The sequence below is a fragment of the Symsagittifera roscoffensis genome, chromosome 8 (genome assembly GCF_963678635.1).
Source record: "Symsagittifera roscoffensis chromosome 8, txSymRosc1.1, whole genome shotgun sequence".
Taxonomy (NCBI): Eukaryota; Metazoa; Xenacoelomorpha; order Acoela; family Convolutidae; genus Symsagittifera; species Symsagittifera roscoffensis.
This window is the reverse complement of record NC_087069.1, coordinates 9,056,839-9,073,913: the sequence shown is the minus strand read 5'-3', so window position 1 is coordinate 9,073,913 and position 17,075 is coordinate 9,056,839. Positions and strand designations below refer to the sequence as shown.

Here is a 17,075-nt window from a genome sequence, read left to right as displayed (position 1 = left end):
TTTTTTTCCAAATAAAAGGGTCCAACGGATCTTGGCTTTTGGAAATTGGTTTTCCGGAAGGTTTTTTTGTTAATGATAGCTATCATAAGTGAACAAATTTAAACGAAATTATCGAATGTTTTGAAAATTTTTCTGAAGGTTTGTGTTTCTTAGACCTGTTCATTCCATTGCTTTTTTTCGTGCTGTGCACAGAAAAAGCCCTGTTTTTTTGTTTCATAGTATGATTTCCGACCATAATCTAACGAAGTTACTCCAGTTTTTATTTATCTTAGGATTCCTGTATTCAACTTGTCGCGAAGATGGTGCTATCCCTGTGACGTTTGAAGACTACGATAGCATGTTGTACATTGAGGGGGCTCAGTTTTCCCGCCGAGGAGGGGAAACTTACTTGGCAGATCTGAGCAGAAATCGAGAGGTAAGTAGTAATACCGCCGCCTGGTTCATAATATAATACGTCTCACATTTTGTGCCTGTTTACACTAGCGTATTTTACGTGCAGTTAGTGTATTAGTACGAACCTTCTGTGTTATAAAATATCAGAATATTTCGATTTTTTTCTATAATTTAGCTAAGAAAAAGCTCGAGTTTACGTATTAGGTATTTTAAATCAGAGCTCAACTGGTTTAAAAAAATTCACCAGGATTGCTCGCAGCAGGGCGAAGATTTGATTTTTCCGAATGTCTTTAAAGGTATCTGCAGTAAATGTGTCTGTTGATTGAAATATTCAATCAAACTTTTCTGAAAAACAAATCCTTTTCCCCACCAAATGTGAAGTACAATATTACAGATATATTTCGCATTTACTGACACAATATTTGGATCAATAAAATAATTAGTTACCCAAAAAAAATTGGCCTATCATTTGCCCGAGTATGTTTTGTCTGGTTAATGACAACATCACAGAATTTTATTGCTCTGTAAGCAATTTTCCTTGTAGCCGCAAGTGTTTTTGATTTAACTCGTGGAAATTGTACTTTTACTCTCCCTATATTTCATGACATCAACATCAACAAAACGGTAGTTCACCCAAGTTTTGTCAGCTTTGCTGCCGCTGGATAAATGTTCCTGAATATTTATTTCACACGGACGATTGTTTTGATGGACGTATTTTCCCAAATTGAAAATTGTTTAAGGCTGTAAAGTTAAAATAATAACTTTTTTTTCGACTTTTTACGCTTGTGATTAGCAAGCGATATCAAACCGGACTATAGACTTTTTTCGGGTTTTCAACTTGTCTAACAGAATCACTTGTATTTAAGTGGTTTTCTGGTATACTCTTGGTTCATAATGAATTCAAACTTCTATGCCTTCTGTTCGAATCTGTCCAGGAACTGTTTTTTTTTTAATAACAATATTACTTTTCAAAATTTTTCGGTCTGTACTTTGTCTGCTTATGTTTCGTCGGCTTAGTTGCCACATCGTAAAATTGATTTTTTTGCACGCAATTTTCATTTTAGCTGCTTTTAGGGCTTATACTTTATCGGCTTTGTGACCTAATTTGGGGTCACTTTAAGGGACGCATAAGTTTTATTCTGGATCGCTCAAAATACTATAGTTCTTCGATAAAATATTGTAGTTCAAAGTTTGTCATGACAACAAATATAATTTCGGTTCTACGGGAACTTGTTTAAGTTTTGTCGGCTCAATTGCCCCTTGTAATTTTTATCTGAATTTTCATGTATCGAAAGAAAGAGAAAGAAAGAATTTATTTCTCATTGTTATTAGTAAATATGCATATAACGAGAATTTAAAGATGAAGCACCAGAAACAGTGAGGAGACAGTTAACGAACCCAATTATGTTACAGAGCACTGCCTGTTTTATCAAATGAAATACGAAATTTGAGATCTCCAAAGAAAAGGAAACGTAAAAGAGAACACTGGGGGAAAGAATTAAAGTTTGAATAAACATAAAGCAGCAGATTTATGGCATTGTCTAGACAGGTTAATGACATGAGGTCCAAGATCTGCATCAATATTTAAATTGATTGTTCAATCGTAGTCGGTATAAATCGAAAAATTTGTTTGACATTTTTATGGAACTTTCTTGTTTTCGACTCAATGGGCCTTTTACCACTTGTCAGTTTAGTGGCTGCTCGGTTAACGCTTAAAATTTATTTAATAATATTGGTTGTGTTTTTTATTGTTTTCTCCAAACTTTTTTTTTGACTTTGTTATTTCCGTTTCTTTACGATTTGCTAGTTTCCAATGCTGCGCTTCCGTGGTATCGCTAAGATTTTGGGTTGAATGAAACTGACGAGTTGTGAAAAGCTCGACTGCATCAGGGGTCGCACCCAATTTTTTTCATACAAAAAGTTTTTGCCATCAGAAAGTTCAAATTTTTGATTTTTTGACATTTTTTTTAATTTTTCCCTTCGCAAATTATCCACCCAAATATGAGATATTCCCTCCATAAGCGGTTTTACCCATCTTTTTTACACAAAGTTATGACCCTAGGAACAGTCCTTTTTTTTCACCGTTAACTATTTGACTTTTCTCGAAAGCTGAACTGCCGAATCTGATTTTTAGGTTCAATCAAAATGACAGGTTGTGTGAATCTTTTCTGCAAAATCGGCAACGACCATTTTTTAAACACAAAAAGCTAGGATTTTTGGAAATGTCATGTTTTTGAAAAGTTGACCTTCAAAAAAAATCATGTTGTTTGGAACTTTTTTGACTTGTTTCGAAAGCTACACTGCCAATTCTCAGGTTAATTGTTCCTTGTTCTGGGAATCTTGTCTGATTAAGCGGCCATAGCCTGCGAAAAAATATAGATGGAATTCGGAAAACCGTCTTTTTCAGCTTTTGACTGTTTTGTGAAACTGGGATGAATGTTTTTTTTAAATTAAATCTGAGATGAAGGGTTTCCTGGAACGAACTGGTTGCGAAATTGCTTCTTGCTGGAGCGGGGACTCCTCGTTTTTTTGTTACAAAATGTAGGTTTTCTTTTAAAACATTTATCTCACTTATTTAAGTAGAGGAACAAGGTTTTGGGCAAAGTCCAGTTTTTGAAAATTCGAAATTACCCATTGCATCTTGCATGAGTATGACAAATTTTAAAATAGCAATTAAGTTTTTCCAGCTGGACTCCTAGTTATCTTCAATCGAGACCTACGAAAATTTTGATTCACCTTTTTGAAATTTTTTTATGTTTGTTGAATCGCAAGTGGTGCGAAGTTCTGCTTCGTCTGTGTCAACTATTGGCTTTCGTTTTTTTTGTCTGCTAGCTTTCAATCCTCTTGAGTAGTATCGCAAATGGTATGAAGCTCTACTTCATCGATGCGTGGAAATATAGCACACAATAATGATCCGAAATGTGCTATTTTCAACCCTCAAAAATCTACGAAAAATGTTAGTAGCAGGTATATATATCTTAGTTAAATTTGGTATCGCAAGTTAAGTTTGAGCTGTTTAAAACGGGCTAGTTGTAATGTTAATAATGGTTAATCGTTCCATCATTTTCATTGAAAGTCGGAGCTAAGAAAAAAGACGGTAAATGTTTCCGAACTATAGAAAACAGAAAAACCAACCTATTTTTTCCTCGTAGCTTGTAACTTTGAGAGTTTGACCCTGACCAGAAAACCGTCTGTGAGCTTTTTTGTGATTACTAAAACAAAACTTGAGGCTTATCTGAAAAGCGTGTTTAATTATTGTTTTTTTTTGTTGCCAGAAACTGCAGCCGTTCCTTGTGGTTGAGTTTGCATTCCGCACGTGGGAGGAGACAGGACTGATTCTCTACAATGGATACTCGGAGGGATACCTGCAGATCGGACTCTATCAGGGACTCCTCCAAGTTCTCATCTACATCAGAAACGACGACACTCCTTACAGACCTGCACGCATCGGTAGGTGGCCATGTTTAAGTGGAGACGGACAGTGAATAGTTCGCGATTCGACAGACAGTTTACCATTTTAATTGATAAATTGTTCACTGAACCACGAAATTGTTATACCAAGAAATAATGTACTAATAATACTGACATACGCTAAACATAGAGGCGTACCTGTATCAGGGATATTGATGATCAGACAAAACTTCAACAAAAAACCGATTTTGAGTGATTTTAAGGTTTAATCAACAAAAAACAAGAAATATCGAGTTTTTTCTTCCAAATTTTTCTGAAGTGGCACCTGCAATCAGGCTTGTAGCCTTACGTTATCTGTTCGAATAGTCGCTACAAAAAATAGTTATTTATTACGCACAAAGTTTTGTAATGTGCTCGGTTTCTAAGCTAATTGATATTAATAGATAGAACATTTTCTGATACGCGAAATTGTGATGCTAAGAGCCAGGCGTTAAGTATGGCGTAGTAATACTATTGGTAGAATGTACAATTAAAGCTGACATACATTATTCACAGATATAAACTTAACGTAGTTGACAAAGTCTTACTATTGACGAACTGCATTATTGATCATCACGTAGCAAAGACTCAAGTGAATTCTTCAAAGAATTTAATTGACAAAAATTTGGATTCTTGTACAAAAATCTATTTTAAGAAATCTGATCATTTTGAGAAGTTGAGAATGATGATTTGTCTTAATAATGCTCAATCTAAAAGTTAAATCAAGTAGGACTTCCGAATTTCAGAGTTAGTTGTTTTAAATATGGTTGAATGACTAATAACTCGTCACTGCAATATTATATTTTATCGTTGGTATTAAATAAGTATTATTCAGATGCGTGAAAAGTTCTACCGACCACATAAGTTCTACTCTTATAAGTGTTCACACCGAATTAGTTTTATTTTTATGTAGAGCGAATATATATTCGGTCGGCTAAAACTAGAATCATGCAAACATGCTGAGACCTTGATAGTACAATTCTCGCATAGCAAGTTTTTTTGACCGATTGTATGAATGGCAGAGTTTTAGTTTTTCATGCTCTTGTAATTTGACAAAAAATAATTTTAAAACTTAAACTTAAAAAAGAGGAAAGTGAAGTTTGGCAAGTTGACAATCCCCGAGCCTGCGCATTAATAAAAAACGTTTTTAAACACTGTTTAAAATCTAAACTTTATTGCTCGGATAAACTCAGTGTTTCTCAATGAGAACACGTGAGAAGAAAGCTAATTTGAAACTCTGTGGTCCGAGTCGATTTCTTTCAGGAAATTTTTCAAAACTGCATCCAATCAACAACACATCACTGTTTTGCGGGAAAATTCCATAGTCTTCGATGCTTGTATTTTGTAAAAAAAAAAAGCTGAATAAAAAACAATAATAAGAAACAGCAATTAAAAACAAACGTTTAAAACACTGTTTTAAACTTTCTTTAAAACATATGGCGTTTTAAACATTACAACCCTGTCTGCATACGATTCGTAAATACTGTGAATATGACTTTGCTTTAATAGTTATAAAGGCAACGGGTATTGTTCATTAAATACCAATAGTGAGAAGAAAGTTCATGGCCCGGGCTGGGGAAAAAGTTGAATTTTTTGTTTTTTTTTCGAGAAGCTTCTCAGCAACTATTTCTGTAATCTGAACCTGAGTGGTTTGCTCTCTTGAGAATTAGACACACGTTTCAACCAGTCCTGTATTCTCCTTCCTCATATGGCTCTGTCAACTGTTATTTGTTTGTTGTCAATGTAGGATACTCGAATCTAAACGACGGCGCGTGGCACCAGACCAGGCTGGAGTTCAGCGAGAACTTCATTGTGGTCATCATAGACGAGGAGGTGTTCGCAGTGAACAGACTCTTCCCCGAGTTCACCCCCTCCAGGGACTACCACTTCGGGGGATACTTCGAGAGTGAGTCACTTACTATGAGCAGTTAGAGAACATGCACTCTGTGCTGATCAGAAGTCATATGTGCTGACGGATTCATTGTGGCAGTTAGCGCAAAAGTCAAAGCTGCAGAAAACCCAGCAACCATTGATTGTTTAATTCAGTGCTATGCAATTGCTGAGTTAATCAACTAATGGCTGCTTGATTTTGTGCAGCTTTGACTTTTAAGTTTACCGCCGCAAGGAATCAACAGTACATGTGACTTATCATATGCATAGACTCTTTCTATTGTTCACGTTTGCAGATATTTCCTCATATTCAAGTTGCTCTTTCCCATGATAGACGCCCCTCCGCAGCCTATTTTTTAAATAAAGACCTGCCGCAGTTTTTTTTTATGGAAGGCTGTTCTCGGAAAGAGCGTTTTCAAAAGAAAGAAAGCTTACGTTTTCGCGCTTTGACATTTGATTTCTTTTTAAGTTCACTTCATATCCTTTGTTAACACTAGCGAGCTTTAGTGTATAAATACGAACCTTCTTGTTTTCTAATCTGATAAAAGTATTCATTAAAAGTGTTCACTTACTTGATGGAACTTTGCTATAATCATGATCTGTAGCATTGGAACTTTCATAGTATCTTTTCTCTGCTTTATTTGTGGCTAGTGTTTGTGAACTATTAAGCATCCGTGACTGAGTGGTTAGTGTTTGAGACTCATAATCTCTAGGTCGCACATTGGCTTATTTCTATTTTTTCTTAATGCCCTTTATAGAGCTGCTTTTTGTGTTCTCCCTAGTGTTTGCGAAGCACAGCTTTGCCTGTGTTTCTAATTGGGTTACTTGTATCATAAAATTGCCAATCGAAAGTTGAGATTTTTTCAGAAAAAGTTCAGTCTGAATTTTTTTTGTGTTTGCATGCGTTCATTGACTTTTTCAAACTGTCTCTTGGCTGTTTTTTTTTTGAAATTTGAAAGTTGCGATTTATCCTAAAACTAAGTCAGTGAAAAATGTCAATAGTTTTTTATTTGGTTTGGTTTCCTTGTTCATTAGCGAAAAGATTGACCAATGAATCCTTGGTGGATGAATGAGAATATTGGAGATATTTCACGTTTATCGTTAAAATTCACTAAAAATTCATTTGTTACATGGTTGGCAAATTACGCTCTTCTATCACGAAAGATCGAATGGCGCAAATACCTGATTAAATTTCAGTTGATTCTAAGTTCACTTGTTGATGATTTAATTACACAAGCAAAGCTTGTGTTATATACTATGAACTTTCTTTTTTTCCATCTTAAGTCGCAAATATTGCTGCGACAAACAAATATGTTCATTTTGAAAGTGTTCATTTTGATCAATAACCAGCTATTAAGTACAGCCAATACTAAGGATATTAACACGGACTATTATATTACAAATAGCACTGAAGCTTCAAGGTATCATGGATCTGTAGCGTAGAGGTAGGGAATGATACCAGTAACAAAATAAGAGGATTCGAACCTGGGCAGGGTCGGATGTTTTTAATGAACTTTTTCGTATACTAGCTAAAATGCGTCCGCTCTAGAAATTGAGGCAGTTAGTTGGTGCCGAACGTGCGGAACAAAATTAGCCGAAAGTCAATTTAAAAAAAAAGCAATTGCCATTCAATTAAATGAAGCAATATTTTCATATTCTTTCATAACGAAACCCTTGAAATATTAAATTTGTTCCAATTCGGCGGCAGTCGGTGACAATTTGAAATTTTTGCTTATTTCTGCTGTTTTTATATTCGGTCAATATCAAAACTCCAGTCCCTGGAAATGTTTACTTTATTTCCAAGTTTTAGATTACTGAAATCTGATTGGCTGATTTTTATTTTCGCGCATTCGGTCCTTCGATATGAGGGATTCCCTCGTGGCATTGTGCGATATCCAATCATTTTGTTATATTGAATTGAAAAAAGCGGGAAGTGTCTTCTCTTATGGAATGAAGAAAATTGATTGAAAACAAATATATTTATGCGTTCATTAGCAAAAAAAACCTCAGCAAGAAAACGTATTCAATGATTGGCGGAAACTTCATTAAGCTGAAGGAGAACAAATCACTGTTCTGAGCACATTGTTTCCTCATACTTAGCAAAAAAAATCAAGGATTCCGCAATAATAGCATTTCTATTACACAGAAAAATTTTGAGTTTTAAGGGGGAGGGGTGGAGAAGAGTCCGTTTTTGATTCGTTTGCGAAGTGGAACTTCGCTTCTGTCTTTAAAATGCCTCCAACAATCCAATACATGTTGTGTTTCAGAGGGCACTGGGGATGAGAAACTGAAGCCAGACATGTGGGGCTTCATAGGGTGTCTGAAGTCACTGCAAGTGAATGGACAGAAAGTTTCACTCCAACGACTACTCTTGGGAGATCAGAGTCTACCTTCAGGCGAGTGTCTCTCTATTTTAAATTGACAAACTATTTTTGTAGGGCAGCTGGGATCATTTTCAGACGATGTTTTACATAATCTCTCAAAGCTGTGTATCAAAGTGTTTTAGGTTTTTAAATTAGTTATGAGTTTTTTAGTTATAAGAATTTTTAGCCAAACATTAGCGAGCATTGTTCACGATGCAAACTTACAGGTTAGTGTTATACAGTGATGATTACCCGTGCAATAATTTAAATTATCCATCGAAACGCATAAAACTTGAAATTTAAAAGGAGTTTTTCTCAAATTGGGTGGACATTAGGTGAAAAATAATGAAGACATAACTTGTTAAAAACTTTTAGAAATATTATGGTGCAATTCGGTTTACGAAACTTGGGCCTAAATTTTACCCCAAAAACGGATGGATAGTTAGTTCCTACTTCTTTTAGTCAATCAAAATTTAAGCAAGTTCTCATTTTCAGTCTTCATCATTTATCACTTAATGTCCCGCCAATTTTATTTCAGATTTTTTTTTATTTCAAGTTTTACGCGTTTTGTCCGGATAATTTAAATCAGCACTGTACAAGTTCACATTTTTTCAGTGGTACTGTGAAGTGAGTTCATAGTGAGAATTAATTTATTCCGGTTATTAAGTTGCTCTTTCCCATGATAGACCCCCTCCGCAGCCGATTTTTTAAATAAAGACCTGCCTCCGTTTTTTTTGTTTTATGGGAGGCTGTTCTCGGAAAGAGCGTTTTTAAAAGAAATAAAGCTTACGTTTTCGCGCTTTGACTTTTGATTTCTTTTTAAGTTCACTTCATACCCTTTGTTAACACTTGCGAGCTTTAGTGTATAAATACGAACCTTCTTGTTTTCTAATCTGATAAAAGTATTCATTAAAAGTGTTCACTTACTTGATGGAACTTTGCTATAATCATGATCTGTAGCATTGGAATTTTCATAGTATCTTTTGGCTGCTTTGTTTGTGGCTAGTGTGACTCATAATCTCTAGGTCGCACATCGGCTTACTTCTATTTTTTTTTCTTAATGCCCTTTATAGAGCTGTTTTTTGTCGTGTTCTCCCTAGTGCTTGCGAAGCGCAGCTTTGCCTGTGTTTCTAATTTGGTTACTTGTATCAAAAAAATTGCCAATCATAAATTGTTTCAGAAATTTAGAAAGCTTTCTAGGTATATTTTTTCTTTGAAATTCGAAAATTGAGTTTTTTTCAAAAAAACAAGTCTGTATGTTTTTTGTGTTTGTTTGCGTTCATTGACTTTTTCAAACTGTCTCTTGGCTATGTTTTTTTTTGAATTGGGAAGTTGCGATTTATCCAAAAACTAAGTCAGTGTTTTTATGTTAACTTGCATTTATAGACTCTTTTCCAACTGCCTGTTGGCTATAACTTTTTTTTTTCGTTTTTATTTCAAAAAATAGGAGGCAGATTTCAATTTGTATTCAAACGTGCTATTTTTTTGATATCTCATAGTAGAAAATTTTATTGCAGATCATTATTTAGGTGCAGTTTAAAATGGCGTTTGCATGCATGGAATGCAATTGGGTAGCCTGCATTATAAAGTCGATTTGTTTCAAAAATCGACTTCATTTTCAGAATTCACTGTCGCTTATTGACTTAATTTTCTCTTAATGGGTTCGTTTTATGAAGAAAGTGTCAGACAGAAAGCTTGAAGTTCAAAGAGCCTCAACGTGGTGTTTCTTTTTCCGAAATTAGAAAAATGAAAAATGTCAATCGTTTTTTATTTGATATGGTTTCCTTGTTCAAAATTTAAGCAAGTTCTCATTTTCAGTCTTCATCATTTATCACTTAATGTCCCGCCAAATTTATTTCAGATTTTTTTTATTTCAAGTTTTATGCGTTTCGTCCGGATAATTTAAATCAGCACTGTACAAGTTCACATTTTTTTCAGTGGTACTGTGAAGAGAGTTCATAGTGAGAATTAATTTATTCTGGATCACTTAAACTATTGCTCCGCAATTGGCGCCTAGTTGAATATCCAACCCTTTAAAGAACTAATGAAACTGTTTAGCATATACAAATGTTGTACCTTGTAACGAGTTTTCCCTTTTTGCAATGGGGGATAGTTAAAGAGATCCTTCATTTTTAAGTGAGATTGGAGGGGGAGTTTATTGGAGAGGAATAGTTTAAATGGTCTTCGTGTTTATGGATGTTATTGATTGTATTGTATAGTGTGTGTTGTTCTATTAGGTGGTCGGGTGCGTGCGATCGGGAAGCCTAAGATGGACCAGTGTCCCATAGTGGACAGGTGCACCCCCAACCCCTGCTTCCATGGGGGCATCTGCTTCCAGTCCTGGTTCGACTTCATCTGCGACTGTACACTCACCCTGTACGACAACGACAGAGTTAGTTCACTTACTTCACTTAGATTGATCAGATTCGTCGTCCCGGAATTATCATTACAAAATCGTGAAAAAAATTGACTTCAAGATGCAAAAGTAACCAGTAGACAATTAAGCTTGAATCATAATTGAGTCTGAACATGTCAACTCAAACATATCGGATGCGTTCAATACTTGAACTTAAAAAGCTGTCCGCTGAAATAAGCTGATCTTCATGATACCCAAAGCAGCGTAATAAGGGGTGCAATTAATAATAGTGGTCGCTATCAGAACAACAAAACAACACTTTGGAGCAATTGAATTCAAACTGTCGCACTCGATATGTACATGCATGTAAGGTTCTCCCAAAAACGTCTTCTTCTAAGAAGTATTTTGTTAATGAGTTCAAATTATCATCATCGTTTTTTATGAACACATCATAACAATTTTTTTGATTGAAAATGAATTGACCCAGCTTTCAAAATTCCAATTGATAAACTCCGCAAGACAAAATGGTCAATATGCGTGCAGTATATGTTTTTAAAAAGAGGTTGGCGAATGCTACCACGAACGATAGCCAATGTGCGAATAAAGCTTTCTAGGTTGCTCAAATTGGTATTGAAGCATTTTTCTTATTTTTCGTTTTTCTGACTTATGCAGGTTTTGAAATTGAAATGAGTACTTAGCGAATCAGATCACGAACACTCTTTACTGAAGAATTTATTCTTTTAATTAAGTTCAAGAAGAATCTTCATGTGGACGGGAAGGAAATGTGAGAAGCTGCTTAGTCATGAATAAAAGTAGATTTTGGATTGTAAGATGAAATCAATCTGACAAGGGGTCATTTGGAAACAGCCTGATCAAAGTGAATTTTATTGGAATTCGAAATCAGTTAAATGGTTCAAAACTCAACCAAATTCTTTTGATCACTGTGTTTCCGTTTAACCTCGCGTCAGTTTAATTTACTATCAAACAGTTCTGAAATCTGCAGTCCTTATTAGTCCCTATTAAGTTACAACGAAATTCCTTCCTCATGCTTATTGATTGAATCGTCCTAGGAATCTAATGAAATATCAAACATGTACATTTTGAAGGAAAAAAAATAGGTGAAAATGGTCTCATTTGAGTACATGAATCTATATTCAGATTTCTGAATTGTTATTATTTATGATTCTTGGTGTAGCTAGTGCTAGGCCATTGCCAACTGAATGCTTTATGTATTGTTACGCTTGGAACTAGCTATCGTTATCAAATCGGAATGTAGACTTTTCTTGCAATAACAACTAGTTCATCCAAATCAGTTAGCAGGCTGTTCTGATGACAGCTGAACATAATGTCTAGCGACAGCGTTTTTTGAGCATGTCTGAATTTCAAATGGCTAAGTCATACAAATTTTCATTGGTGGTTGTGAGTAAGCTCTTAATTTTAAGTTTATTTATTTTTAAAAGTTGATGAATATAGTTCAGACTCATATAGGTCGCGATGATTTTTTTCGCTTTTTTCAGGAAAAGTCTAAAATTTGTTCAGGCTCAAAAATACTTTTTCGCGGTTTGACTTTCGACTTCTTTTTAAGTTGAGCTCATTCCTTTCTTTGAAAAGAAGGCAAACTCCACTATCGAACAGCAAAAGTATAAAGGTCACGAAAAGGTGATCGACTTCTAGTTTCGAAAGTGGAATATAGTTACCGAATTTCCCAGTGAAATAAAAAAATTTCGATTTGATCCGATTGACTCTTTTCCTGCTGTCTGTTGGCTATGTTCGCTAATTAGTTTTCGTTTTGTTTCTCACTTAAAGTTTTTTTCCACTAAAATGGTTTCAGCTGATGTTATTTTTTTATGGCAATACCCATATTTCGTCTGCTCTGTATCCATCGATGAATTTTTTCTTTAAAATGCTGATTTAACACTGGTAGTTATTTTTCAGTATTTTTCTTCAAAATCAATCGCATTCCAGGCAAACATAAACAGTTTTAATTTGGTCGAATTTTTTTTCGAACCGGGGCTTTCGTCCAATTTTTGGGCTAGCTGCCGTGCTACTTTTTGTGTCTGGGTTTTAATCATGTAGACACCCTTGTTAAAAGGCTATTTTTCAAGACATCGATAACTGGAATGCATATAGGAAAAAAAATTGCCAATTATTTTTCATAATATAGTGCAGTTCAGTTGTATAGTCTAATTGCGCTATAATAATGAGCATTTATACCCAACGGAAAATTTGAAAAAGATTCAATAAAGCAAGAAAACAGAAAAAACTGACTTTTTAGTTAAACTTCATATTTCGAATTTCAAACAAAAAATATATCTATTTTCATTAATATAGTGCAATTAAAAGTTCCTAAGTTTATATTCAAAGGAAGATGAAAATATTGTTGTTTTTGTTTGTTTAGCTGTGTTATTCGTCCACTTTCCTGCCCTCGTGTGAGGCGTATGAGTTCTTGAACGAGACAGCCAGTGGGGACAGGTACATTGACGTGGACGGTGCTGGACCCATCCCTCCCTACCTAGTGGACTGTGACATTGGGGGCACAGTCACGGCACAGAACAACGACATTGCCAGTAAGTCTTGCGAAATTCTTTCAAGAGAGTTTAATTATAAAATGCAAACATGAAGTTAAAATATAAAGTTAAAGTTTAGAGTGGCTTGTTTTGAGCATTTATAATTATGGTGTAGAGGACACATGAACTGAATATAAATTGTAATTTTGAAAAGTCTCGCAGAATTCATTTTCTGAAAGTGAAAATTTTAATTAAAAGTATTGTATTTATTGTGCCTTGTTTGACTGTGAGCCTGTTCTTGTGTTCATTGGATGCATTGATGCAGAACAAAAATTAAATTGTGTTTAAGCAATTGGTTTTCGCTCGTCAATATATAATTACGACAAAATGGAGAATCAGTTAATTAGTTCTTGCCATTTTTCTGTTTAAATAAGGTAGAACAGTTAATTGTTCACGCTTGGCGCTACTCACCTTTACACTCGACCTCATGATCTTCAGGTTTCAATTTTTGTTATAAGCCCTGACGTAACTTATTTCTGAATTTTCAAGCTCTTAAGTTTTCTATGGTTTTAACTGGGTCAGTTTTACTGGTGTTATTTTCAGCTTGGTTGATCCGAGTTTTTGAACTTCGGATTTTAATTTCAGCTTTCAACGTGATAGTGATTTTGAGTCCAGTTCTATTGCACTAATTTGTTTCAAGAAGAGTTCCCGAAGACGTAATTTGCTTCTAAGAAAAACAGCCAGTAGCCTTAGATCTGTTAGATTTTTCAGTGTCGATAAACAAGGTCAAATACTTAAGTATTTTTTCTTTTGTTGCCTTTTTGCCGGAAAAATTCTCAAATTTTGGACACTCCAAATTTATTTTCTGTTTTTTTTTTTTTTTTTTCATTTTTTTTTTCAAACTGGTCTCAAATTAGCGTTTAACTGGAAGACCAAATATAATCTCCAGAAACAAAGTTGCTGCAAAAATAAGCTTGGCAATCAGTTTCAGAAGTGGATATCGACTGTCGTGGAAAAAAATAACCGATTGATCAGTTTTCTTGAGTTGAGCTAGTCTCTTTGAAAATGTGGCTATTTATAAGGTTGATGAAATTGTGATTTTACTTTCTTGTAAAAGCACTTTTGCAACTTTTTCAAAAATTACCTTATGATGCTAACTCTTTTAGTAAGTGGGATCAAAAAATTCTTAAAAAAACGGTTGTGTTATCATTGTTCACTTTTTTCTTCTTTGCGTCAATTTGAAAGAAATTGGTGCAGTTTTTTTCAAATTCCGAATTTCAATCAATAGAAGAAGAAGAAGAATTTATTTCTCCATATAGTTGATAATACAAGCATCAATTTATTTAAATTATTAAATCAACAAAATGGAGGGGATAGACAAAAGGCGCAGTATGTGCCTACTTGACGTCTACCCGTGGAACAAATTAGGATTGCAATTAAGTAATACAGATAAATTTATATTCGAATAAAATTAGGATTTTGGGGAAAACAATTTATTTTTCCCTAAAAAAAAGGCCCCATTAAGGAATAGTTATTACATCTAGTCCTGTCATTTTGGCCAATTCTCATTCCAGCTGACGAACTAAGAATATGAGAAAACATATGAAAAAAAAAATCTAAGTTTTTTCATTTTTTTTTAATTTTCTAAAAAATGCGATTTCTCGAAAACTACAAAGATTTGGAGGGTCATATTTTCAGCATAGAATCGCAACCCTAGAATGGGTGTTTGATAGCATTTAGCCAGCCGGTACCATTTTTTAAAAATAAAAACAAAAAAATTCAAAGAAATATGTTTTGCACCAACTCGTAATTGCTACAAATGAAATTATCTTTAAATTTATGGACGAAACTGTATTCTCCATTTTTTGACATCAATCCAATATTTTTAGGTAAGAGCTTATTTATACTCATAATATTCAATAACTTTGAACCCCTATTAGTCAAAGAACATGATTTTACCTTATTCTTACAGAATGGTGGAACAAATGATCGACCTTCTGAAATTCGCGTATTATAGGCAAAATTTTTTAAAGTAAACAAAGAATTGAGAAAACAAGTTGGATGTTTTTGTTTTTAGTTTAGTGATCTTAAACAAAACTTCATCAAATCGTACACATATAGCTCATGAACTGTTAGTATTTTATTATCAGAAAAGAATTTAGTAATGGTATCAAATTTCCTTTTGAAGCAGATCATGCGAACAATTTTTCGTTGCATATTCAAAATTGGGTTTAAAAAAGAAAAACTCGTGTCGCCGTAGAAGAGCAAGCCATATTGTATTATTGGCTTGATATTCGACATATAGTATTTCAGTAGGATGGATCTTGGTACATAATGTCTCATTTTTGATATTACACCACAGTGACGACCTAGTTTTGATTGAACATTCTGTATATGGTGAAAAAATTTAAGCTTATCATCTACAATGACACCTAGGTATTTGCAAAAAGGTTTCGGCTGAAAAGTAAAATCAAGTATATCAAAAGAAAGATTGGAAGCTTTTCTATCCTTAGTAAAATTAATTAAAGTAGTTTTATCTGAGTTTAAGGTTAATTTATTTGAACTAAGCCAGGAAGAAATTTTGGTCGAATCTAACTGGTATTCTTCATAGATAGATGTTTGACATGATATGTTTGTATCATCTGCAAATAGAAACACATTTGAATTGCAAACTGCGTGCTGTATGTCGTTAATATAAACAAGAAATAAGAGAGGGCCTAAAACAGAGCCATGCGGTATTCCCGTGTTTACTTGCAACCAATCAGATGAACAGTTGTTTACATGTACACATTGATACCTATTGGATAGATAGCTTTCGAACCATTTGTAGCAATTTCCACGTACTCCATAGCATTCTAGTTTCCTCAAAAGAATTTTATGGTCCAGCGTATCAAATGCCTTTTTTAAGTCAATGAAGAAACTACATTTAATGTTTTTATCAACACCTAGTCTTAATCTTTCAGTCAATTCAGCTAATGCATCAACTGTGGCAAATTTCTTCCTGAACCCAAACTGACGATGATACAGTAATTCGAACTTTTCAAGATAGTTGTAAAATCGAGAGTGCATGATTTTTTCAATAACTTTGCTGCAGCTACTTAAAAGTGATATTGGACGGTTATTGCTCATAATTATTCTGCTATCAGCTTTATGAAGAGGTAAAACCCGAGCATACTTGAGGCTTTGAGGAAACATACCGGAGCAAAATGAGAGATTAGTTAAGTATGTTAAATAAGGTGCTAACACATACCTGCTTTTAACTAAAAAAAAGGTTACTAATTTCATCGATGCCACAAGTATGCTTGGGCTTCAGACGATCTATCACATCAATTATCTCACAAATTGTACTATTAAAGAGATACATAGATTGGCTTACGTCTTCTATTTTAATCACTGGCCCCACGTGGTCAATTTTGCTTGCTAACTTGGTTCCTACCGAAGCGAAATAATCATTAAAAGCGTTAGATATTAGAACAGGGTCAGATAATTTATTGTTATTGATTAAGAGAGCTGAAATTTTTGATGATCTGGCGGTCTTGCCATTTATTTCGCTTAAAACTTTAAATACTTGTCTCGAGTCTCCAATACAATTATTAAATTTTTGATAGTAATGATCTTTTTTCGCAATTCTTATAAGTTTTTCGACTTTTCGACGTTGGTTAACAAAGTTAACTTTTTTAAGATAATTCAGTCTGTCTGACTTCCACAATTTGTATAAGTGATTTCTTTTTATAAACGAATTCTTCAAGCCTTTAGCGAACCAAGGAGCATTAGTTTAGTTTTTTGTGTATCATATTACGTAATGGTGCAAAAAGGTTTAAAGATTTCATTAAGCTGTGATTGAACTTTTTGTACGCAAGGTCTATGTTATTATCGCTGATCAGGTTTGCATCTTCTAAGTTTTGTTTCAAACTTAACAAAAAAATTCTTCATATTATTTTCTTTTGTTAAGAATGGCATATCACGATATGAATGACTTGATAAATCACCTTTAAAGCCAAAATTAAATTTCAATATTATGGGATAGTGATCAGAGAAGCATTCATTATCTAATATTTCAATGGTTGGATTTTCTAAGCTCCTGATTATAAAATGGTCTATACAAGTTTCAGATGT

General features: G+C 34.1%; 1 protein-coding gene across 1 annotated transcript in view; it reads left to right on the top strand.

Moving 5' to 3' along the window:
• LOC134852827 (contactin-associated protein-like 2) overlaps positions 1-17,075 on the top strand; it is a 129,288-nt gene that overhangs the window by 71,338 nt on the left and 40,875 nt on the right. Inside the window, exons 9-14 of the mRNA XM_063868647.1 lie at positions 273-415; positions 3,669-3,843; positions 5,591-5,749; positions 8,001-8,129; positions 10,334-10,488; positions 12,851-13,019. Of these exons, the coding sequence (XP_063724717.1) occupies positions 273-415; positions 3,669-3,843; positions 5,591-5,749; positions 8,001-8,129; positions 10,334-10,488; positions 12,851-13,019 (930 nt within the window). The remainder of the gene's footprint in view (positions 1-272; positions 416-3,668; positions 3,844-5,590; positions 5,750-8,000; positions 8,130-10,333; positions 10,489-12,850; positions 13,020-17,075) is intronic.